General features: G+C 43.5%; 1 protein-coding gene across 6 annotated transcripts in view; it reads right to left on the minus strand.

The window, feature by feature from the left end:
• VAV2 (vav guanine nucleotide exchange factor 2) overlaps positions 1-22,384 on the minus strand; it is a 316,349-nt gene extending 293,965 nt beyond the window's left edge. For 3 of the 6 annotated variants that reach the window (XM_043499068.1, XM_043499067.1, XM_043499070.1), the window contains exon 1: positions 20,857-22,382. In XM_043499068.1, coding sequence (XP_043355003.1) covers positions 20,857-21,060 — 204 coding nt within the window. In that variant the 5' untranslated portion in view covers positions 21,061-22,382. Of the gene's footprint in view, positions 1-20,856 lie in introns of all 6 variants that reach the window. The other 3 variants (XM_043499066.1, XM_043499069.1, XM_043499071.1) reach the window with 3 other exon arrangements.
• Positions 22,385-26,458: the final 4,074 nt, after the last annotated feature.

A 26,458-nucleotide genomic window follows, 5' to 3' on the forward strand; every position in this document is an offset into this window, starting at 1 on the left:
GGAGGTTACAAAAACTATTAAACTAATGTACAAATCATTGAGTAACTGGCTGCATTTCAACGTGCAGGATTGGGATAAAAGGCTGCGCAACCACATCTCATTGTAGGCCTTCCTCTTTCCATCAGAGCTGATACCATGTGGAGCCCCCATTGCAAAAAATCAAGGCCTTTAGGGACTATGCATGTCTGTCAGGTTAGCAAATCAGACTTCAACACTTCCTTGCCCGCACCATCTCCTGCTTGAAACGCTCCTAGTGATCAACAACAATAATGGGGGCAAATGCGAACAGAAACGCTCTTAATTATTTGTGTGAAAGGGAAGGTGAGGCAGGGGGACGGAGGGGAAGGGAACACTACTGAAGGGCCTGATCCAAAGCATGTAGAAATCGACAGCAAGAGTCCTGCTGACTTCCAATGAGCTCTGGCATTACAGATGTGGTGACCTTTTCTGGAGTTTTCATGCTGAGGTGTGGTTTTTTTGGCGCACACAAACAATGTCATTTTACCCATGGATAAATTTAACTGTGAAATATTTAGCATTCCCAACAGAATCAACTTCTACAGTGGAATCCAGAGCTGCTCACGCAGTAATTAATGCCAGAATCTGCGTATGACCTTTTGAATAAATTACGCATTTTCTGAAGGGAAAGCCATTAAACACGTTAGCAAATATAATTAAGAGGAAAATAACGGGAGGGACGGGAGGAAAGACACAACAATCTGGAACTAACTAATTAAAAATGCTTCCTGCAAGAACCTGGCTTTTAAAAAGAATATTCTATCAAGCTGACATTGTTGCCTCATTAAAGCTTTCTTATTATGCTTTACGTCCACCTTTTATGGACACCTCAGCTGTCTGTACTAGGGAAATTTACCCCCAATAAATAAATAATTCACACCACCCATGAGGAAGTGTTTGTAGCGTAGACAAAGCTGCATGAACTGCACTCACAAACATGTGGTTGCCAAGGTTTTAAAAAGTGACAGTTACTGAAAGCTTACTGCAATGCTGTTAGTGAGCATATTACGTGCATTGGTAGTACTAGCACGATCCAGCTAAGATCAGGACCCCACTGTGCAAAGTGCCCTACAAACACTTGCATTCAAAACAGTAAGACAGAGGAAGTATTATCCTCATTTTACAGGTGGGGAACTGAGGAACCGAGAGATTAAGTGATTTACCCAAAAATCACACAGGAAATCTGTGGTATCCCAGGGGAATAACAGATCTCCTGAATCCTAGTGCACTGGTTTAAACATAAGACCACCCAGTGCCTCCATGCACAGTGTGGTACATTCAGCAAGTGCTTCATTACATAGAAACTCAGCCTATTCCAGTGAAGCTATTCAGTCTAAAAAAAAGAAAAGGAGTACTTGTGGCACCTTACAGACTAACATTTATTTGAGCATAAGCTTCCTTGAGCTACAGCTCACTTCATTAGATGCTGTAGTTCACGAAAGCTTATGCTCAAATAATGTGTTAGTCTCTAAGGTGCCACAAGTCCTCCTTTTCTTTTTGCGAATACAGACTAACACGGCTGCTACTCTGAAACCTATTCAGTCTAAGTCTTCCTTGCTTTAAAATAGTTTGTCATGGGGACATTTCATCATACAAAGAACTCAAATGCCATGCAAACTAGGTGAGAAATGTCAGCAATTATTCCTGAAAATCCCACTAGGAAATGTAATAGTACTATCAGCATTAACATTCCTATCATAGGTTTCAGAGTAGCAGCCGTGTTAGTCTGTATCCGCAAAAAGAAAAGGAGTACTTGTGGCACCTTAGAGACTAACAAATTTATTTGAGCATAAGCTTTCGTGAACTACAGCTCACTTCATTGGATACAACACTTGTATGTATCCTATTATATGTATCCTATATAATTCCTATAATTTATAATGTAAAACTTTAAGCTTCAGTGAATTGACTTCTGTGGGGAAAGGTTGCAGTTAGATAAGGCAGAGAAGTGCAGCACAGTCCAAAACTAAATCTTAATTGTTATGTAAAAATGACGTACATCTAGCAGGATTAGGATTGTCTAGATGGCCACAGCAAACACTTTGCTTTCATTTCTGCCTGGTGGGTCTTGCCCACATGCACAGGGTCTAACTGATTGCCATATCTGGGATTGGGAAGGAATTTTCCTAGGTCAGAATGACAGGGACCTAGGGTGGGGGAGGGAGAAGAGGCGTTGCCTTTCTCTGCAGCATGGGTCACTATTTGAACTAGTGTAAAGGGTGAATTCTCTGTAACTTGAATCTTTAAGCCAGGATTTGAAGACTTCAATAACTCAGCCAGAGGTTAGAGGCCTATTGCAGGAGTAGGTGGATAGGTGAGGTTTTGTGGCCTGTGACATGCAGGAGGTCAGACTAGATGGTCCCTTCTGGCCTTAAAGTCTATGAGTCCATGTAACGCAGCATCCGAGAAGATAAAGTTGAAGGCAAAGCAGTAGGCTTGGCATCAGAAGGTCTGGGTTCCTGACTCAGACACAAGTTTCCTGGGTGACCTTGGACAAGTCACTTCACTTTTCTCCCACCCTGTGCCTGTCACGTATGTTCAGTTTGTAAGTTTTGGTAGGCATGGAACCCAGTATCAGTTAGGATCTACAAGTACCACCACCAAGAGCTGGTCAAAATTAGGAAAATATTGACCTTTCAATTGAATTTTTCCTCAAAAATTTCATTTTTGTCCCTGCCATGCAACCCACCACTCAAATTTTATCAGGATGATAACTGAAACAGCATTTTTAACAGGAATTGGTATAAGAATGACTCCACCACCAGAGAATATAAGTGTTGAAAGCTTTCGAAAAATTCCACATTCATATTTAGAGTGGAATTTTCAAGAGTACTCAGCCTTGCCCTAACATTGCTCTCTGTGGAGTTGATGGGAGCATTACCCATCGGCTTTATGGGAGCCCAGTTAGAGCAACACTGAGCGCTTTTGAAAAATTACACCTGTAAAACACATGAATCAAAAATCCAAAAAGTTACACTTACAGAAAAATATCAATGTCCAACACAGCTATTGGATCAGTGAGAGAGAACGTCAACAGGATATTTGTATCAAATGGTCTTAAAACAGAAAATTTAGAGACAGGCCAAAACCGGAGCGGGGTGACTTTTTTCCCCCCAGCAAATTGCGTTTTTCAGTTTAAAAATGCAGTTTGGGTCAACTAAAACCATATGCAAATTCAGCAAGTAGTTTTGGCTCCCAAAACTGGGAGGGAGGGGGAAATTCCCAAAAAAGTAAATATTTTGTTGTGACATTTTCAAAATTAATCTTTGACTTAGTTTCAAAAGTTAGCTGAAGTTTAACTGAAAAGGTGAAAGCATCAGAAATTACACAAAACAGTTTGACTGAAAAATCAAATACTTTTGGGTTTTCGATTCAGCAAAAAACCCACAAGCCAAAAATATTGTTGTTTTGGGTTGACCTGAAGTGATTTTTTTTTTTGTTTAACAATAAAAAAAATCAAAACAAAAAAACTCCCACACAATTATTCTCCCAGCTCTAGCCAAAACCCATTGTACCACTCTGGCATTGCTATAACGTGCAGAACACAAAAGCTTATGAAATTACCCTGCTGAAGGGCAGTGTACGTACCAAGGACAAATCTACTCACTCATGTACAGACACATCAGATCCCACCTTCATCTCATTCACCTCCGCCAATCATGTTCAATTCAGTATCTAAACATCTGGGGAGGGGAAGATAATTTCTTAGAGTAAATAATTCAGACTCAAGCAACCAGCAGCTTCAGTTTTCAGATCTGCAAGGTAACACTCCCGCTTGGTTTCTTGGCTGTTTCACGCACATGTCACGCATTCTCTCCAGTGTCAAGTGGTTGGTTTGCAAACAAAGATCAGACATTCAGCGAATCCACTGGGACAAGGGGAGGAAGACTAATTGGGACAGGTGTTTTGTGGATATTTTCCTGGGAATATGGAGTCCCAACTAATCTGAGCAGGCATCACAGCAGATCTGTGCAAGACTCACATTTCATGACATGAACGTTCTCAGGCAAAAAAAAAAAAATAATAATAATCACACCATTCCAAGGGCAGTGGGTAGAGCGTGGGAAGAGGGGGAAGCATATTACATGCCCCCAAAATATTGATTTGCAATTTGACGTCATGGCTTCTTTTGCACTCAAAGTCTGCAACAATTTGAATTCTAATATGTTTATGTGAAAGCCCTTTTTGCTCAAAGACAGATTTGATTGTTTGACAAGGGATAAAAACATACATATCTTGGAAAAGCTGCATGCAAAGAGATACCACACTATGAGTCAATAGCTATGGCCCTGAGCCTGCAAGAGAGTTCCACGTGGGTGGACAACCGAGACAAAGGCCCATGTAATTCAACTGGGCTCTGCCCCAAGAATTGTGTACAGCAGGATTGAGGGTTAAAGACTGAAGCCATTGAGCCCTTACTCACCTGAGTAATCCTTACTTGAGCAAGTATTCCCCTTGGCAGTGTTCCCAGTTCCAACAATGCAAAAGTTATGCATCAGGCCTCAAAAATCATGAGATTTTACAATCTCCAGAATTCTTTTCAAGATAAGGAATACTACATTTTGAGTTCTTTCTTTGCCCTCCTGTTTGGGAGCCTTAAGGGGTCACATTTTCATGCTTTTCTCCATAACTATATGGGCTAGAAACCGGCTTTAAAACAAAACAAAAACAAAACAAAAAAAACATGCACCATAAGCCAAGATTCTCTCATATCACATCACATGACTCCAGGAACTAGGGCTTTATGGAAAGCATCAAATATTTTGTGACTTGCAATAAAAATTGCATCACTGGATGAGGATTACTCGCATGAGAAAGTGCTTGCAGGATCAGTTCTGTAGACACAAAAGGTCTTGAAATTCTGCATGACTTTTCCCTTTTCTGGGGCTATTTTGCACACTTCTAGGCCCACTTTTTTAATTTAGGCTGGGATTTTCAGAGACGCAGGTGCCTAACCCTCTTCATCTCCTGCAAAAAAATACCAGTTCTAATGCTGTGGTGGATTTAGAGGACAGCAACCCCCCCCTCCCCACACACACACACACACACACACCCCCCAAACCAAATCCCTAGATCTAAGCACTTCCAAACTTTGGGGCAGTACGGATCCATATCTCAACTCTGAAGCTCGACCTATTTCGAGGGTCAATATGAAATTTTACTATCCAATTGGCTTGCTTAGAAAACAAAGACGGCTTATAAATCATATTTCAATCAGAGTAAATTTTCAAGGCAATTCAGGAGTCATCTGTTCAGTAAGGCCACTCACTAGCATTACAATATGGAAGGTATTGCAATAACTTTCGTTTTAAAATGTAGACGCAAACTTGATTCGGCAAACTGGTCTATTCCCAACTATCCACTGAAGATTTCTTAGTGCCGATTCAGCTGCTTACTTAAGTGCCTGGGTCTTATCAACCTCAGCATGTGCTTAAGGGTTTCACTGAATCAGATCCTCAGAGTCTGATCTTACATGTTTCCAACCACCCTCGGATCCCATTGTCTTTGATGAGAATTGAGGCATTTCAGCACCTCATGGCGATCAGGCCCTTTAAGAGCATACTTTAGGCACCACTTGTAATAACCTATGAGAAGCCACCCCCGTCAAGAGAGTCCAGGAGACATTGATCATTTTCATTCAAATGAAATATCCTCCAACAAGAGACAGAGGACACTGTATCCCCTGGCAACTAGAGTCTTGTCTGTATATTGTTCTCCATATGGCCAAATACTTTCCTTCCATGTGGGAGTTTATCGGATTTGGCAAATAATTCCATGTTAGCAGTAAACACAAATTACTTCTCAGTGCTTTCTTTCTTTCTTTTTTTAAATCCATATCTCTAGATTGCTCCCTCTTAAGCCTCTTTCAGATACCAGATGTTCCATTTAGCAGCTAAACTAGTACTAGAAGTACTGAAAGATGAACGCAATAAAAGGGCCAATTTTTCCCCAACATCAGTGCTAAAGCACGTTGGAAGGGAAAGGGTAAATTTTCATCAAGAAAATCCAAAACAAACTGAATTCAGTTTTCAGATGGATTGCAGGCCCCGATTCAATCAAGCACTTAAGCATGTGTGTCACTTTTAAGCATATGTTGAAGTCCCAATGGAGTGGCTTAAAGTGAATCTGTACTTTGCTGAATCAGAGCCTGGCTGCTTGAATGAAATCTCACCCCCTCTTTTAGCCTGCTCTACACTTGCTAAGTTCAGCATCAGGTCAGCTGTTAGTACAGACCAGGACAAACCACGTGCAGCTAACAACTCTGAACAGGGCGCAGCCATTATAAAAATGTAGAAAGTGGACTAGACCCACAAAGCCGTGTAGAACTCAACCCCTGAAATAGTCAAGTCAGCGGCATCATAGCAAGTAATGGCTGATTCCAGACTACCCAATTCCAAGCAGAAATAGATTGCACAATCCGCTGGTGGGGCAAATTTGGTACACAGCCCCACGAGGAAACACCAACTCTAGGACAACACCAGGCTGGTGGCTTTCCAGGAGGAAGCAGACTGAGCCTGCATGACCCAAGCGCTCAATTATTGGCCAGCTAAGGGAAAATACGCAGTGTACATTCTTTGCTCTGCAATCCATGGAACTGCCGACACTTGACCTCAAGTGCTTGGTGGAAGAATCCTGATGGGTTTCAAGGGGACATCATGGCTTCTGCCTAGTCACCAATGGACTTTCTCCCAGATCACAAAATCCAGCACCCTTTTGGCTTCATTGCTAGGCAGAAGCTTAAGATGGGAGGTGAAAATGTTGCTGGTACATTGGAAGGCTATGTGGGGGAATCCTTATGGGAAAATCCGACAGATTTGAATAGGGTTGAAACCAAAAGGATTTCTAGAAATTACTTTTAAAACCATATTTGTTTTCAAACTGCCTGCCTACAAGTCTTTTGTGATCCTATAGAATTCTATGGTGGGGATATAGTTCTTAACTGCATTCCACAGAATGGATTTGTGTGTGTGAGGGGGGGGAAGAAGTTGCTATTTTCTATGCAATTCAATACCTTAAACTGAAGCAACACAGATGAGCTACATGCTTGCTTGTATCCAATTGCCTCAATTTCTTTTACCCTGAAAGCACTGACCCCTGTGTTCTTATGCACCTACATTCCTTGTTCAGGCAAAACTGCCACTGACTTCAGTGATCGTGTCAGAAGCAAAGTATGTGGTCTCTAGATTACCTGCTGTATGTTTCCCTTGAAGTAAACTGGGCAATCCATGAAAACTTACAGGTAGAGTGACCAGAAAGCAAGTGTGAAAAATTGGGACGGGGTGGGGGAGGGGTAATAGGAGCCTATATAAGAAAAATATTAGGACTGTCCCTATAAAATCAGGACATCTGGTCACCCTACTCACAGGTAGTAGTGATCTTGGCTAATCCCTACAATTAACATAGATGGGCCCAATCTGGGAATTATGAATCCAGGATTGGATCTAAACCAGACCTCTCCTGAAGGGGAAGTCTTCAGTCAGACCTCAAAATACTTAGACAGATTAGGGATGGAGAATACTTACTATGCCTGGCATTTGATTATAGCCCCATTCAGTGGAAGAATCCAATGCTTTAGTGCAGTGGCTCTCAACCTTTCCAGACTACTGTTCCCCTTTCAGGAGTCTGATTTGTCTTGTGTACCCCCAAGTTCCACTTCACTTAACTACTTACCTAAACAGACATAAAAATACAAAAGTGTCACAGCACAGTTATTGAAAAATTGCTGACTTTTGCACTTTTACCATAGTTATGTTCCAAATGATTAATTTTTTATAAATATTGTACTTATATTTCAGTGTATAGAGCAGTAGAAACGAGTCACTGTATGAAATTTTAGTTTGTACTGACTTTGCTAGTGCTTTTTATGTAGCCTGTTGTAAAACCAGGCAAATCTCTCTATGAGTTGCTGTACCCACCTGGAAGATCTCCACATACCCCCAGGGTTACGTGTACCCCTGGTTGAGAACCATTGCTGTAGTGGGACATTTGCTACCAGTGCACATGCACATCAAACTGCACTGAAAACACGTTGATTATACCCAAGGGAATCAGTTGTTGCTACACCAGCAATAAAGATGATGCTCGCTATAAAAAAAAAAAAATATCCAGAAGACAACTGCCGAAATGGCAAAGATTTATTAACTGTGTATCTATGTACTTCAGCGCCTGTTACCCCCATCCATCCACTCTACCAATCTAGCACAGCAATAGACTTGCATGGAAGAGCCCCAGTGATGACTGACCCTGCATTATAAACATCTGAGGTTGCAAGCCATCATTTAACACAGACAGGGGAGGGGAGCGGAGGTTCAGATTGGTTGCAGTTGTATTGCATCATCAGTTGCAGTAAACCTTGAGCTGCAACCAAAGAAAACATAAGAAAAAAAATCATCTGTTAGAAACAGACTTTTTCTGGGCTCTCTTTAAAGAGAAATGTAATGTCAAGAAAAGCCATTTGATTAATACTGCGTTTGTAACGGTCAAATGGAGATTTCTATTAAAAGCTGCTTTTGAGAAGGGGACAGAAAAATCCTCCTCCCTTCCCCCCCCCCAACGTACCGGACCAATTGCAGAGGGAATGTTTCAAGGGGAACAGATGTTAAACAACAAGGGAGAGTTCAATTATGTTTCATTTCAAAACTTTGAAGAGTTCAAATAATTCATCCGAGAGGAGGGGTTAGGACACTGGCCTTGGACTTGGGAAGGCCGGACTCAATGCCTGATCCACACCAATCCCTACGTAACCTTGGCAAGTGACTGTTTGTCTATGCCTCTGTTCCCCACTTATAAAACGGGTGCAAAAAAAAAAAAAATAGATTAATAGATTCCAAAGCCAGAAGGGACCATTGTGATCATCCAATGACCTCCTGTATTACATACACCATAGAGCCGCCCCCAAAATAATTCCTAGAGCAGATCTTTTAGAGAAACATCCCATCTTGATTTTAAAATGGCCAACAATGGAGAATCTACTATGACTCTTGGCAAACTGTTTCAATGGTTAATTACACTCGCTGTTAAAAATGTTTGCCTCATTCCACTCTGAATGAGTCTAGATTCAGTTGCCCACCATTGGATTGTGTTATACCTTTCTCTACTAAATTGACAAGCCCATTATTAAATATCTGCTCTGCATGTAGACACAGAGACTGTAATCAAGTCAAGCCTTATCCTCCTTTTAGTTGAGATTAAAAGGAAACTTCCCTACCTCACAGTGGCATTGCAAGGATAAACATTATAAATTGTGCAGTGCTCAGATACTACAGTAATGGGACCAGATAAAGTAGATAGTGGATTTTGACAGATCAGCGGCAGATCCCAGAAGTAGTGCAAGCTATATTGTACTCACACTTGGTTTATTATAGGCCAAGTTATTTATATGAACATTTAATGAGTTTTAACTATGTGGAAAGTGTGAATGACAAGACAGCCATTTGTTAGCAAAAGAGTTCGGAGAAAAGGTCATAAAGGTCCAATTTTTAATTCATTTTAATGCAAATTAAGTAAGAGATTTAGTTGAAAGTCACCAGAAAACCTATGGATAAAAGTTTTAATTCTGTTATTTAAAAAGTTTGGAGGAGATATTCTGTATTCTTCATACAAATCCAAGAGTTAAATCCCTGCTCCAAGTGAACCCAAGCTTAACACAAAGCCTATAAAATACTTTGCCATGTTTCTGGTATGCTCTTGTTTTACTTATCTGCCTCCACCAGTCTTCAGTGCAGTTTGACCTAACCCTTCTTATTTAAGTGCCTTGCAGTCCACCAACAACTAATAAAAGGTGCCTTGTTCAGAAACAAAATTCCCAGGTCATTTGCAACAGGATCAACCCAGAATCACCATGGAAGTTCCAACCCTACTCTGAAGAGCACTGCTTCACCAGAGATCACCGAGTACCTCACTGCTTTAAACTTTATAATCTGTTTCTTGACAGCATGCTGGGTTCTCACATAGGAAGAAGCCTGCAGGCAATAAGCAATCAGGCATGTGTTGGATTAGCATATTTGAGAGCTTATTTAGATGGAGGCTTGGGTGGGAAATTAAGGGGACAAAAACTGAAGGGAAAAGCCTGAAACCTAAAACAGAAGCGCTGATGTAAGAGGCTTTTGTTTTCTTGGGGTTTTTTTTTGTTTGTTTTTTGTTTTTTTAAAAGGGCAGGCAAAAAAGCGTATGATCTGCGGCCCAAGAACATGCCCTTGGTTACGTACATGTAAATCTGGAGTAATTCCCCTGACTTAAGTGTAGTCACCGGATTGGGTTTACACCAACATAACAGAGCAGAATGCAGTCCCTCCTCAAAGGCCTCAAGAACCAAGGTGAAGTGTGCAGCACTGTCAAGAAATACTGATCCTAGCATCTGTAAAATTCTATGGATCATTTTGTACAATCTGGCACCTGCTGCCTTGATCTGATGTTAAGCTCCAGCGCAAAGCTCCTTCACCACAAGCTCGACTTGCCACTGAGCAGTGGTCAGGATTGTGACGTACACACATGCGCATTACCTTTGTCCTAGCCGTATAACTCACTGACTCCAATGCATGTATACACCAGGCTATCAATAGAGTCACTTCTCACCCACTCTAACTAGCTAGTAAAAGTTAAGTATCACAAGTGTTATTGGACGGGCAGTGTGAAACAACATTACTTTCTCTCCTTAGAGATATTATTAGATGGCAATCCAGAGCAAGAGGATTCACCATAATGGTCAGGGAGGGCAGACAACAGAACTTCTTTATAGCTGAATGAAGTGCTGGAAGAGGGCCTCAAAATACAGTCCTACCCCTGAAGAGCAACCAGGTTAAAGAAATAAATAAAGAGGCACCTTCTTACACAGAGATCTGTTTCCTGTGGGTAATTAAATCATTCTTGAGTCATTAAAATCAGCAAGTCCGTTTTTACTACTTTTTATTCCTCTTAGCCCTAGAGCTGACAGAGCGAACAAAATCCAGCTCACTCCCTCTGCCTTCTCGGCCAACAATTGTTTTATTACATTCCAGTTGCAGGGTGAGTGCGTTCCACCCGGGCAGCCTCGCTGCAGGCACAGAGAGCACCATTTGTGGTGGGGGCAGGGAACCGCCTGGCATGTAGCTTATTTATTCCTGGTGATAATACGATGTAGGAGAAGGAAAGAACTCGGCTTGGTTCTTGGGCGCAAGGTGGAGCTTGCAGGCTTGGCAAGAAGAAACAAAAACACTTTTTCCCCCCACGTAAACCCAAGCACATCTGAACTAGAAGTCACAGAGATGCAGAAAACGTGGGTACATAAGACTATTTTACCCTCATTTTTTGGAGCAGAACTGACCCGTAAGAAGCAGAGCATGAGGGAAAACCAGCAAGGCTAGGAAAGCGCAAGCCAGAAGGTAACCAAATAAATAAATAAATAAATAAAAATGGCTATACAGACCTTGAGGTTCTAGATGGATCAGAAGACTCTGGGGGGAGGGGAGAGAGTGGTTTCTGTACCAGTGAAGAGGTCCAATTCTCTAGCCAAACACTGAGACTTGGCCTACACTGCCCACTTATATCAGTTCAATACATCGCTCAGAGGTGTGGAAAATCCACATCCCGAGCAACGCAGTCATAGCGACTAAACTCCTGGTGTCCACAGCGCTAGGTCACCAGGAGGGCTTCTATGGTCGCCATAGTTACTGCCGGTCTGGGAGGTGGAGTAACTACGCCGACAAGAGAAGCTCTCCCATGCATGTAGGTAGCATCCTCCCTAAGCACCGCAGCTGCAGTGTAGACAAGCCCTCAGAGTCAAAGATACGCTTCTTAAACAGACTGATCCACCAATATTCAGCTGACCAGGGCAAGGCAGGTGGCAAGTTGAGAGTACCACTACCGATCTGCTCACTACTACACCTATGAAATGTACACGGCTCCAGCCAAGGCAAAACATGCTCATGCAACTGCTGCTCTATGTTTCTCTTCCCCACAACTCTGTTTACGGATATCCTACACCTGCGCATCTGGGTCTTTCAAACTCTCAGCTCTTTCACCATATGTCTGCATAGCATGTAGCGTTATGGGGCATCCAGGTTCTATACAATACAAATATCTTTCCCATTAAGTGTCTATGGAACTCCTGCAAGCCAATACGTTATTTAAAAAAAAAAAAAAAACCACCACCATCCTTCTCTGTAATCTACCTATCTTAACTATTCAGCCAATGAAGCTGTACTAATGTGGAGTTATATTAAACAACTAACATGACATGTGAAAGTCATTACAAGCACTGGAGCTATAAAGCTTTCAAGCAACATCTTAAAGTCCCAAACCCTTGTGAATAATTACTAATGCTGAGTGTGCCGATATGCCTTGATCTTCTACATACTGAATTTTTTTTTTTAAACTGCTCGCTTTGAGTTGTCATAACAAATGAATACCTATATCATCATCAATAAGTAGGCCTCTGATATCACATTATTTTACTTCTTCTTCCAGATAGAAGAGCGGTGTGTTTTTCCAGTGGTTCACTGGACACAGTGGGTTATTCTGATCTATTGGGGAAAGTCAGGTGTCTATTGGTCTTCCTATCAAAAGGAAAAATGGCCAATAGTTTCATCATGCGGATTACATTCCCTGGGCCTCAGCAGACTAAAGAGCAACAAACTACTACACATCGCAGGCCACAATTAATTACCGACACATGTGGACATGTTCTAAGATATAAAAACTTATGGGCCAGCCATTATTGACATCTAAACACCCACCACATGATTTAACGGTCTCTAGTATCCAGGTGATTTTTTAATGCAATGGTAAAAATTAACATTTAGTCATCAAAAATAGAAGTAAAGGTCCTAACTGTCAAACAAGCTGAGCGCCTACAGCACCATGGGGTTTTGGATACCCAGCAGATTGAGGGCCTGATCATCCGATGTGCACAAACCTATCACCTCCCTCAAGCACCTATGTGTATATATGGACTTCGGCATCTTAGCAGCTATAACAGCCCAGCAAGGAAACACATATGCTAAAGCAATCAGCACACAAGTATGGAACATGCATTTGGATAATGATCAGTGACACAGAGCACTTACTTCCACAGAAAGATGTCTTTATTGCCGTGACTATAATTAGCTGGCATTGATGTGATCACTGGAGATATTTAAGTACATGAAAGCAGGGTCTCTGAACACCGAGCAAAGTTTCATCATTGCACTTGGGGAAAAAGTTTAGCATGAAACACTGACAATATATGCTTTCCCTGAAAGCCTGGCAAAAATGAGCAAACCTCAAAAGCAGATCAAGACTCCAAATATTCTTGCTGGCTTTCTTGTCATAATTTAGTAGTATTTTTGGCCTTACCTAGGACAGTCCTGGAGAGTTAAAATTCCCCTCTGTCCTGCAAGAAGGGGCTGATTTTACTGACAGGAACTCAGTGTTATTCAACAGAATTCACCCCGCAGATCAGGAAATTCACTCAAGGACAAGAGAGGCCTAAAATGGCTAGGATGAGTCCTTTTGAGAAGGCTACCTGTCCCAGGTGAGGTATTTTTAAAAGGCCCCCATTTGTGAAAGGCGCAAAGAATTGTTGGCGTTTGAGCTGACCCTGGAAAGTGGCATTCAGGCAGGGAAGGGAACACAACATCAAGGGACACAGGAGTAAAGAGAACATAAGGCTGAGAAAGGACAGCAGAACAAGCAGCAGGCTGCATCTCCAGGCCTTTACACCGCACTATGTTACCAGCAGAGCACTTCTATCAGCTTAGCTAGTGCTGCTCAGGGAAGGAGTGTAGCTATGCTGGTAGAAAAACTCCTCCTGTTAGCTTATACTGTATCTCCACTAGGGGGCACTGCCAGCATAACTGTACACCCCCTTCCCCCCCAAGACTCTGTACTCTAGACAAGCCATAGGAGTTATGGAAACATGACCATTATCGAAAAGGCAGGCATCTCTGCTGCCATTTGCGTTCGTAACCAGTAGAGCTGGTCACAAGTTTTCCAACAGAAAACGTTGATTTGTCCAAACAGACGTTCATTTCAATAATTAAGTGGGGGGTGGGGGAGAAGACAGTGTTTTGATAAAGTTAATTTTACTGAAATGAAATACTTGGAATGACCCAAAACAAAACATTGTAATAGGCAGGAAATTGCAACATTTCAGCTCAAAATGCTGGAATTTCCCATGGAACAGAGAGATTCCAGTGCCCCACCAGCTCTAGCCACCTGTTTGCCGGGGCAGGTTTGCCTTCCAGGGCAGGCAACATCAAGCTCAGTTGTCCTTGAGTCAATGGTCTTGTTCAAAACCAGAGCATGGGGAGCATGTAAATGAAGAGATCAGGACTTTCTTGAAAGAATTTCTCTTAAAGCTGCTTTCCCCCCCACATGGCTTTAAAACAAAATTGTTGGAAAAAGAAGGGTTAACATGCTGGCAGTGAATGGTATGAAAATGTTGCAGAGGCAGGATTCATAGTCTTCCCCCAGTATTTATTATTGTTACCTCCGCCCTGAGTAGAACTGACACCAATTGATAAATTAAGGGATAGGCCTGTTTCATGGTACACTCCCCTGAAATGCTGTTCTTCCTGCATCCCATGAAGTTTACTGACTCTCCCTACTTGCCTTCTAGAGCAACCAACAGTTATTCCCTACCACCAGCCCTATTGGCCTTATCTTGGCTAGGACAAGAAGTCATGACCGACATTGGGTTAACTATGATTTTTCTCTTAACATATGTAGTATGATTGAGTGGAACTGAAAAAAAGAGGGACAGGTGACAGCAGGAAACTTGTTTGGTGCAACACCAGCAGCTCAGGAGTCTGAGGTGGGCCAGATTGCTATCAGACACAGACCTCTTAGCGTGTAACCCTGGCATCTATGCAAATCTTTCTTACAACTGCCTGCTCACTGCATCACATATTGCTAATGAAAGAACAGACAGGTTGGATCACCCTAGCTAGTCATACTCTGTCCCAGTAGGAGCTAGGGTCAACCAGGAGCAGCTAACACATATTAGAAGCTTTCTGCAGTAGAGGCAGAGACATGGCTGAAGTAATGGTAGTTTACACATCCTCTTTTTTTCTAATCAAAGCCCACAAAGTGGTAGCCTGCTGCTTAAAAAAAAAAAAAGGTGGACTGCTAACAAAGCAAGCACTCAACATTCGTTCTGCTGATACAATTACTGGAGTGGGCGAGTCTTAGGTGACAAGGTATCTGGAACCCTGTCTCCCACCAGCAGGGGAATACAAGGAATGACTATTTCCTTACCAAGGACAGAGCAACCAGTTTAGTAGCATGTAATCTCAGCCAACATTTCTCAACTTCTTCCATTCAAATGGATGTTCTTCGAAATCAGGAAGATCAGCTGCTGCTGTAGTTCAGCTAATTTCACTTACTCATAATGAAGATACCAGGTGTGGATATATAGTGCTTTCCATCCATAGGTCAAAGTTGTTTTACAAAAGCATTTCTAGTCCCCTTTTACAGACGGGAAGGTGAGGTGCAAGGAGGTGAACCGACTTGCCAAGATTGAACAGCAAGCCAGTGGAAGAATTGGGATTCAAGCCCATGTTTCTCCATCTTCCGGCTCTCTGCCCAAGCCACTAGATCACAACTGTCCGGCCCTGACTACAATTATTGGCAAACTATGGAATAAGAAAAGCAACTTCTAGACAGAAGCAAAGGCAAGATGGATTAGTTTTTTGTTCTTGTCCTCTTGAAGGACACCAAACATTCCCTTCGTTCCTGAAAGTTCAGTCCAGATGAAAAAGACCTATTAGACCAAGGTAGAACCTATAGCCTTCGATAGAAGATGTATCCGATACTACACAAGATCTTCTTAGAAACAGCTGCTTGTTCTGTTTGCTATTACAAATCTGGTTAATTAGATCAGAGTGTTTGCAAGATACTCCATGGAAAAGTTTGGATCAAAACCAAACCTAGGTCCCTGTCTGGCAAGGGGGCTCCACACAGCTGATCCAGAGCCGCACTGAAATAACTAGGGCTCTGTGCTGGCACAGATGTTTGCCCCACAGAGCTCCCTGTGTAATTAGGGCTTGATTTGGTAGCTCACCTCTGACTAGCCTTTGGAACAGCACGAGTACAAGTCAAGGTTTCCCTGTCAGGGAAAATTAATTGAGCTGCAATCAAACTCCTGTGAAGTCAAATGATGTTACAACCGAGAAAAATTGCCAAGCTGGATCACAGGGCAGAGGTATTTATTTAATTTGTATTTGGGTCAAAGACTTAACAAAATTACAAGCAAATCTAACCAGCAATAAAAATGTGAAACTCAAAACTAGCAGTTTTCTTTCAAGGGGAAAATTAAAACCTGTCTCCTTGTTTTAATTATGAAAAGAGCAACGAATACAAGGCAGCCAGCTGTAGTGTACAACTACAGCTCTAACCAGGAGCCTGGAAATTAGCGACAGTGGCAGCAAAGATTGCCACAGGGGAGGCCATAGAGAGCTCAAAGGGCTTTGGGAGGGGAGTCAAGGGAGGGATGATGAAGGAGGTCTGCTATAGAATTTGACACAGGAGACTGTAGGATTTCAACCTCAAGGCTGCTGCAGCTGCGTGCACTTTGCAAACGAGGATGTCCCTTGCATCAGCTGGGTTTCCTGATGGCAAGACAGAACTCAAATCCCAATAAATCCAATAGCAGTAATGGACAGATCAATAAGGATGGGAGGGAAGGGAATTAAAGCCATTTTCTTACTTTCCACCACTTTGGAGCTTGCTCCCGCAGCAATAGGATTCATGAGCAGAAGTCAGCTTTCACCAAAGCCAGGCTTGCACTGGTGTGCAGAACACAGCACTGGCCATTGAGGCCTCTACTTAGCACGCCGTGGCTAGAAAGTTAGGGCTGACTAATGTGCTGGCAAATCTTACCCCAGCCAGCAGCATCGGGGAACAAACCAAAGTCTGAGATGCAGCATGAATGAGCCAACCTGAGATGGCAGCTCGCAGAGATAGCTTTTTACAAAGAGTCAGAATGAATATGACCTGGCACCAATTCCACACAGCATCAAGGAGCAAAGCTTCTCTGGTCCAACTAGCTGACTTTCTGCTACGCATGGTTCCTAAGTACAGCACAGTATAAGCACGAGGCAATCCTCAGCCAACGTCTCAGCAGCACAGAACACAAGCAAATCCTTGTCTTTTACAAGGCTGTTTTTTCTGGTTTCAGGATAGGACCTGACAGACCAACTTCACAGTGCATTCTCCAGGATACTTCTAATGGCAGCAAGTAAAATAAATTTCACTGCTAATCAGCATGAAGGGGAAAGTCACAGACACCAGCATCCTCTGGATCAAAAAGCATTTCCTTTTCACCAAGACATGCTGGCCTTTGAAATGAACTCTCACCACAGGCAAAATTCTGCCTTGTTACACACCTGTGTAACCCCATTTACATCACCGAAGAAGAGCAGGTGAAACCGAGGGCAGAATATTACCTGCCTGCATCATGTCTACTATGAGTTTCTCTCTCCCCAGCATTTAAGGTGAAGTGGAGAACTTCTGTAAAAAGAAAGACACTGCTGACCTAACTAGGCCAATATGCCCTGCGTTTCAAATGCAACATTTGAAGGATCTGTTCCTTCTTTACTTTATCTTATACGGCCCCCACGGCGATAGTATCTGAGCCCCTCAGTCTATAATGTAGTTACCCCCACAACACCCCTGTGAGGTAGGGCAGGGCTATTATGCCCATTGTACAGATGAAGAACTGAGACTAAGTGACTTGCCCAAGATCACGTCACAGAGGAAGTCTGTGGCAGAGCAGGGAATTAAGCACGTCTCCCGATTCCTAGGCTAGTGCCCTAACCACTGGGACAGCCTTCCTTTCTTTTAAAGTCCTGTTACCTCCAACAGCCTCACAGACCCCTAGAACAGAGCAAGGAGAGGAGCAAGATGACCCGTGATCTAGTTGTAGGTTTTTTGTGAAGCCACCAGCTGCCTTTGGAGAATCACTAGTTCCATGCAGAAGCTGGCAGGTAACCATCTAACCCCAAATCCACTGATGTGAGTGGAAAGGGCTTTGGAGCAGGTCCTAAGTGAAAGAGGAAATGGCTAACAAGTCTTTTGTGTAAGATGGACATCCTTGTAACATTTAAGCCGACACAGTTATAGGTTTTCTAATCTTATCAGTTTTAAAGATTTTAAAAAGTAAGGTTTTTGCTTTAAAGAATACTTTGCAAGTACAACTAGAAAAGGGTACTAAAATCTAGGACCATTTTATTCAGCTGTGTGTAGATTTACTTGAATTTCCAGGAATCCTAAATTCACATAGCTTCTAGTAATTTTATCACAAGGAGTAGGTTCTCAACAGCTCTTAAAAAAAAAAAAAGCCACTAATTATATATTTAACTCATATATAGCCCTTGCCTCACAAAGCGGACAGCAGCAAGAACTAATGTGTCAATAAGTTCCTTTACAAACACTAAGAGCTCTGCTATATTTCAGCTCTCTGTAAATCATTTTAGGCCAACTCTGAATTCCATACACCAAAAATACACTTGGAGGGCTGTAATGTTTCCTTAAAAGAAAAGAAAGCACACAGTGTCACCCTCGGGGTGTCCTAAGAATGCACGGATCATTACATTACACAACTAGATGTTTCCTCCAAACATAAACTATCACAAAGAGATCAAACACCGAAATCAGCTTCTTAGACAGGCAGTTTGATCAGTTTATAATGCAGACACCAAAAGGGCAGTCTCACTTCGTTGTTACATTTTGGGAAAACCACAATGTTTGGCTTTACTTGCTTAACTGAAGAGTCCTATTTACCAACACAAGGACCTACACAGTCCTATTCTTCCTTATAAGGGTCTTCCCACACAGAGCAGCTTGCAGGATCAGGGCCTTGGACTCTACCCGAGGAAAGACTTACATAGGTGATCAGCTTTAACTGAATGGGAGTATTCGTCTGCCTAAACAGGACTACTAAACATGTGTTAAGTTAAAGCAAGTGCTTAAATCTCTGCAGAATTGGGAGTAAGTTTGTACTCAACACCAAGACCTTAAGCTATTGATTGCACTGTACACTTTCAATCAAAATTCTTCAGTATTTCCTTAAAACATACAAACTACTATAAGCAAGAAGTCACAAGAGCTGAATGACAGGTTTCAGAGTAGCAGCCGTGTTAGTCTGTATTCGCAAAAAGAAAAGGAGTACTTGTGGCACCTTAGAGACTAACAAATTTATTAGAGCATAAGCTTTCGTGAGCTACAGCTCACTTCATCGGATGCATTTGAGCTGTAGCTCACGAAAGCTTATGCTCTAATAAATTTGTTAGTCTCTAAGGTGCCACAAGTACTCCTTTTCTTTTTACAAGAGCTGAAGACATTACTAGAAAACGTTAGTAAAACCCACTCATGGAACAAAAGCAAAGGCAGTCCTAGGATAGAGAGGATGGTTGCAATGCATACATTTAGGACTCAAGATGACTTGTTATTTATCTTAGAGATAGTTGTCAAGTTGAATTCATGTTTGGAAAAATATCACACTGGGATACCCTTGCTACCAATAACCTTCCCTTCCCTTTGTTACCAATACAACCCAAGGTTATTAGAATAGGCCACATGTTTAATATCTACTCATCAATATATAGGTTACTTGTTTATTTCCACAGTTAGCTCAGTGTGGACAGCACAGACAGAATAGCCAGCTTCATTTGTGTTTCTAGTCAGTCAATTTCATTCTCTGGTTTCTCATGCACTTCTAGAGCAAATGCCACAAATGCTTGGATTGTAAAAACCTAAAGGGAATGTTTTAAAAACAAAAAAACAAAAAAGTTTTTCAGTAACATAAAAAGAATTTGGAAACATTTCTGGTTCTGATCATTTTTGTAAGAATTTTTTTTTCCCCAAGTTGGAAAACTTCAAGATCCAATCTTGCCATGCAGCGGGATCACTGCACCTGTGCACAATCCCAGTGGCCTCTCTGGGGGAAAGCTGAGTGTACCCATGCTGATCTGATTGCAGAATTTGACCTGTAACTACTTGACAGTGTCCCTTTAACAGATGAGCCTTAAAAGGGATCTTATAGGGTTATGACACCCTATGGCCCCAATCCTACTATGCAATCTGCTAGCACAAACTTCTGAGGGATCCCCTTCACATTGGGACTGTACAGGACTAGGGACCTATCATCAGACTGCTCTGCCAGCTGTGGGAGGAAGCTATGCTATCATGCCATGGTTAAAATAGAATTTAACAGAGCTTTGTAGAATTCTTCTCACCCAGGGGAAGTCTAGTTTTATTTTTGTCAGATGAGTAAGACCATGTTTGGTTTTGTTTTTTAAATCATGGTAGAAGGTAGGCAAGATTTTGTCTCTGGGCTAGTAAATGTCCAGGGCAGTGTTTGAAGCCAAATTCCATTCTCTCAAATACCAAAACTAAAAGGGACACGGTCACCTTAAAAACAAAAACACTGCCACCTGCATTTTGTACACCAGTTTGTTACATGCAACACCTCAGAGGACTATAAACTAAGGGAGACTGGAGGTGGAATACCTCCATTTTCCTAGTTTGTTTACTTTTCTAGAATTCATCATGTCCTATGGACACTCACCCTTTCCACTCTTTTTGTGGGTCTGTCATACAGCAACAAAGGAAAGATACTTTAAAAAAAACAGAAAAATGTTATTCTAGAGCCATACCAGTTAGCAAGAGGTGGGGATGGACTCCAGGGCAGATATAGGACCTGAAGCTACTTTTAATGCAGGTTTGTTTGTTTAAAAAAAAAAAAAACAACACAGACTAGATTCAAGCTGATGGTGCCCCAGTAAGGGTGTCAATGTTCATCATCCCCACCTGGAGTATTTTCTGGGTGTCTAATATACCCGGTTTACTTCCAATACGGTCTGCATCCCAGGTTCACTTTACCTGTGACATCTGTGGCCTGAAATTGATGTCCTTGAGATCAATAGATCCAGGTGACAGGTTATGAAGCAGCTGGCAGAGCAAGACTCCATCTCTCAAAGCCTGAGCCAGGTCAAACACAACAGCTGAGGGCCAGACCACCCTGTGGTTCAGGGGCAAAACTTTACAGTCGATCAGCCAGCGGCCACACTGCCTCCACTCCTCCATAGTCCTTCAGAGCAATGTATCCTTCAAAAAAAAAAAAAAAAAAATGTTGCCCTAGATGAGTTGCCAGCGGCCAAAACTACGGTTCCAGTCCCCTCTCCTTTTCATTGAGGACACACACAGGCCGCTTGCAGCAGTTCCTCCTCCGTCGGTTTGGAGGCTCCTGGGCTAGTTTAGAAGCTTCCCCTTGCACGATGGTCAAGCGCTATCGCTCCTTTCCAGTTTGATGTGCGGCCAACGCAGGAAGCATTTCGGGGGCGGGGCGGGGGACTTCCAAGGCTCCTTTTTTTAATCGCTCCCCGGCGTGATTTTGGCAGCTTTACTTCTTTCCTATAAAACGCTCCACAGATCCCAGCTCAGCGGCTCCTTTCAGCATCTCTCCCCCCCCCCCCCGCAACACACGCTCGGGTCGGCTCCGGTTAAAGCCAGGAAAGGAGAGACACACGGGGGGGGAGGGCTAAAAGCCTATCCCCGCCTGCCCCCTCCTCTCAGGGGGCTACTGGTCGCAGGGGAGGGTCGCTTGTCTCTCTCCAGCCTCCCCCTTGAGTTGCTGGACTTCCCCTGCCCCCGTCTCAATGGGGCTTTGTCTGGGGCTCCCCGCCAGCGGTTTGCAGCCTTCCCGAAGTGGGTTCACGTGGCAAACTAACAAAGACCCACCACCCGGGGCGAAGGGGGGGGGCCCACCGCCCTGGGGCTCCCCTCTGCTGCGTCCCAGCGCTGGGCAAGGCTACAACATCCTCTTAATCCGCCCCGCTGCTCTCGCTCCTCCACCTCCTCTCTCCGGAGAAAGCCACCGGCGCAGGGCACCCTCGAGCGCCGGGCCTCTGCAGGGCGCAGGGGGGCCGCCCCGCTCTCGCCCTCCCGCTGAGGAGGGGTGTAGGGAGGAAGGGGGGGTCCCGCGGACAGCGCTGTCCCAGCAACAAAAGAGCCACCCCCCCCCCCCGCGCCGAAGGGGGGGCTACAATCCGGCAACTCTCCCGAGGAGGGGGCGCCGGGAAGCAGACAAAGAAGCCGACGCGCCGCGGAGATACAATGGGTCGCCGGGGCGGCTGCTGCTGCTCCCCGCTTCCCTGCGGGGGCTGGCTGGGGGGGGGGGGGTGGCAGCTGTCCCCTGCCTGCCCCGATCGCCTGCCCGGCTGCGGAGGAGGAGCTCGCTGCAGCTCGCCTCGCCCCGCCCCGCTCCGCTCAACTTCCTCCCCCGCAGGAGAAACCGGGCGCGGGGGGTATGGGGCAGCCGAGGGTGGGACCCCTCCGGAGCGCCCTGGGCAGGGCCAGAGCCACGCTGCCCGGGGGAGCTAGGGTTGACTGGGGGAGTCTCCCCCCATAGGGCTGGCCGGAGCTGCTGGGAGAGTCCCAGCTGCTGACACTGATTTTATAGGACAGAGGGCCAGGCCTGGCGCTGATGAGTTATATTTTTTTGGCGTTAAATGTTTCCATGGAAACGTTTAAAGAGATACTGCCAAGTGAAGTCACATACCCCCCGTCACCTCCTCTTCTAACACCGCTTCCCCTCCATTGCAGATCCCTGCCTGCCAATAGTCTCCAGGCAGTGCCCTCAAATTAAGCCCAGGCTTCAGTACCTTGCTGCAGGGGACCTAGACTATTCACTCATCACCTTTACTTTTTGCCATTGGTGTTTTTGGTTTAGCGGTGCGTTTATATTGCCCTTCACTCAGCCTGGGAGAATAAACGCAGGCTGGTCAATTTCAGCTCTGGTTTACAGTCAGTTTCACTTATTATTCATTTGTGTCACCCTAGTATCTAGAAAGCAGTGGTTCGCAACTCCCAGGCTGCTTGTGGCACAGTCAGCACACAGCTGCAGTCCATTGGACATCCTCAGGGCCATACAGGTAGTATATATATATTGCGTGGCTGTGACCCGCATAACACTTAGAGAGCTGCATACATAACCCACTATGGTAAACATGTTGAGAACTACTGACCTAGAGGCATCAACCAAGATCAGGGCACTATTAGGCTAGATGTTGCAGCTATGCCTGGGAAGAGAAAGAAGGCAGTGTTATTATCCCCATTTTACAGATGGGAAACTGAAGCAGAGCGAGATCAGATTTTCAGAAGTTCTCAGCTCCCATTTAGAGACTGAAATAAGTGGTCAGCTTTTCAAAAGAACTCAGTACTGGGGGGTGCTGACTGGTTTTGAGCATCGGACTGTAAGCATCACTCTGGGAGTTGTGGAAATTTGGCCACAAGTGGCTTCCCCAAGGTCAAACTGAGGAAGGTGATGGAACCAGGAGGCGAAGTCCTTCTAATCTTATCTTTGGGTTGTAAATACTGCAGGGAAATGTTTAACCCAAACAAAAAGTGTTCATTAACTTTTGAACAATGTTCATGGCAACCCTTCTAAAAGCCAGCATCTAGTTATTTATTACAAAACTGAATTCTCAACCTTAAACTCCTTAGCAACATCCTCTAAATTTCACCTGTAATCTTCTGCACCCTCTCCCATCCCACAGTTTAGACAAACCTTTTTTATTCTGTTTTTTCCCCCTTCCCAGAGAGCTTCACCCTCATTTAATGGCCTTCCATGGTTTCTACAGGAAAAATGGAAGCTTTGGCATTGATAGTGAAATGAATTGGAACTATTCACCCACTTGTCAGAGAAATGCAATGATAACCTCTCAAATGTAGACACAGAAGAAGGACTTTTTCTTCCAGCATGATCCAACAGGGGGAGAAGAACAGCACTTCAGAATGCTGAACTATTATTTAATTTCCTGAGAGCAAATTTCTTAAGGCCTAATACGTCGGTTACCTGGCTGCTCTTGGTATGTTATTGATCTGACTGTGTATGATAGCTGGTCTACCCTGACAGAATATAGACATACTAAAGGCTGTGAGGGAGCAACATATACATTAGTTTGTATATACATTTCATATGCAGAGCTACACCCCACTATGGGGGTAGGCAAAAACGTGCTGTGTAGACTACAGTATGGAATTTCTAATTCCCCAGGAACATGATTTCTTATAGCAGCTTTCTGGTTCCTTTTGTTCTTTTCTCATGGTTTTCACTGGCACAAAGCTAGAGCTCTAATAGCACCACTTGGGCAAGAATCATGTTACACCAAGGATACATTTGGCTCAGTGTGGCTTTATGAGATCAGTTTTGTAGGTGGAGGAATACAGCTCAGTGTATTACATGTATATATGTAAAGTGTATATATAAAAAGTGTGCTTTACTTCTGGACACTTAGGAGCAATCACTGCATCTGCAAAACTAGCATCTGCATACTCCAAGCTGGTGCAGCTCCAAGCTGGTTTCTCACCTATCTCTGCAACCATAAAAATGGCTGCTAGCTGAGTTATTTTGATAACAGCTAAACTCCTTTAAGGCAAACCAAAGAAAATAATGCATACCCGCCATATACTTTGCTACTACTTTATATTTATGTTTTAAAATAGACAAAATATTTCAAGGAAAGCACTGGAGAAATGCACCTATGGTAGGTGCTGTTTGCATGTGTCTAAGCTGAGAAGCAGCCTCTATAAATTATACAATAATGGGTTCAGTTCCGTGATAGATCTCCTTCTTCCCCTCTGCCTATTGGCATTGTTGGGAGTGATAGCTAGCATTAAATTTGTTACTGAGCCAACTGCTGTAGGCGTTTCATGGACAGATGCTTATCTGCTGCCCTCTACTGGAGACAGAATGTTAATATTTGTATTGCTTCCAGTGTACTGTTGTTACCTTCCTATCCACACTAGCTAAACCTATAGAGATTACTATCTTCAAGGAGAGATTAATTGTAATAATACTTTGGCTTTTCATCCCAAGATGCTTCCCTATCTATATACAATACAACTGATCTTCAGCCATCTCTGTGGTGGAGGATAGCAGCCAACCAATACACAGCATGCTGCACAATGGTGCAAGAAGGGAATATTTTGGCTGGGCAAAGCAGTAGGGTTTTTTAAAGCAGCAATAGGACTTTTATTAGTCAAGCAGTGCAGGGGCAAACTGGGTTCTTTTTAAAATCTCATCCCACAGAGAGAGAGAGAGAGAAGTGCATGGAATTCAACCATTCCACCTTGGAACAATAAAAGACTAGAACTGACACTGCTGCAGTTTCAACAAATGCTTTCAAGGAGTATTTCAAACCTGGCATCTTCGAGCACAAAGCCATCCTCTAACTTAATCAGGCCTTTTTAGTGATCACTGTGAGAGCCTCCTATTGCAAGAAGACCCCACGAAGTCTGCTGGGACCTTACTACAATACTTTACAGGGAAGCATTTAGATACTATGGTAGTGGCTCTGCAGAAACCCTAAAAGAGCTAGATTAGATGGAAGTGCTTGTGAACTGGCTAATATGTGTGTATTAGTACTGCCATCGTCTGGATGGAACTGGAAGTGCACTGATTTATCATAACCTTTATACTGCTAAAGCTAATGGAGATTCTTTTGGCTCAAATGTTAGGGGCCAGCATTTTTGGAACAAAAAGATCTACGCTTGCTATCACCCCGATGTTCAGAGTGACCATGACATGCAGCATGCAAACAGCTGTGAAGCTGCAGGTGCCCAGTGAGTTGCTGCAGTAGATTTACTTAACCCCCTGACTCACTTCGTTTTTGTTGACTAGAATAACTGGCTTTTTTAATAAAATATGGTTGTGAGTCACATATAACTTATGAGACTAGCTGCTGCACACCAGTTATCACTATATCTCTGTCACCAGGGTGTCCCATGCCTAGGTAGCGTGGGAGAGGGAAGCTATGGCAGGGTCTGGCCGCCCCTTCTCTCAGCTTCCTGGTGGCTGGTTCCCCTAGTCCTGGATGCTGCTCTGATAAGCTGTCACACATCAGCATACCCACTAGGTGCAGGCAAGAATTTTACCCATCTTCACTACTGCTGCAATGAGTCTGATCTTCCTGCACAAGCAACCTCCATCTCTGAGAATAGTTAATGTTAGCCTCTTGTCCCTCTCTCTTGCTCCTATCCCTGGAGAAGCCACACATGACTAGGTTCTTATAAATTCCAAGGCCTGAAGGAACCATTGTGCTCATCAAGACTTACCTCCTGTATAACACGGGCCATAAAACGTCCCCAAATAATTCCTAGAGCAGATCTTTTAGAAACAAATCTCATCTTGGTTTAAAAATTCTTGGTGATGGACAATGCACCACAACCCTGGGTAAATTTTTCCATTGGCTAATTACTAATGCTGCAACTGTCACTGGGGTTTATAGATGGCACTTCCCTTCCAACATCATCACCCTTTTTCATGGACAGAGTCATATTGATACCTACCTTTCATCCACAGCGCTCTGCCTTAAGATCAGAGAGTAAATGAAGTGAAGCTGGACAGCACATCATGGTTTTAAGGGGTAGAGTAGACTGGGTTGCATAGTATTGTAATACTATAGTGTAACAAGTCAAGAGA

The sequence above is a fragment of the Dermochelys coriacea genome, chromosome 16 (assembly GCF_009764565.3).
Source record: "Dermochelys coriacea isolate rDerCor1 chromosome 16, rDerCor1.pri.v4, whole genome shotgun sequence".
Classification (NCBI taxonomy): Eukaryota; Metazoa; Chordata; order Testudines; family Dermochelyidae; genus Dermochelys; species Dermochelys coriacea.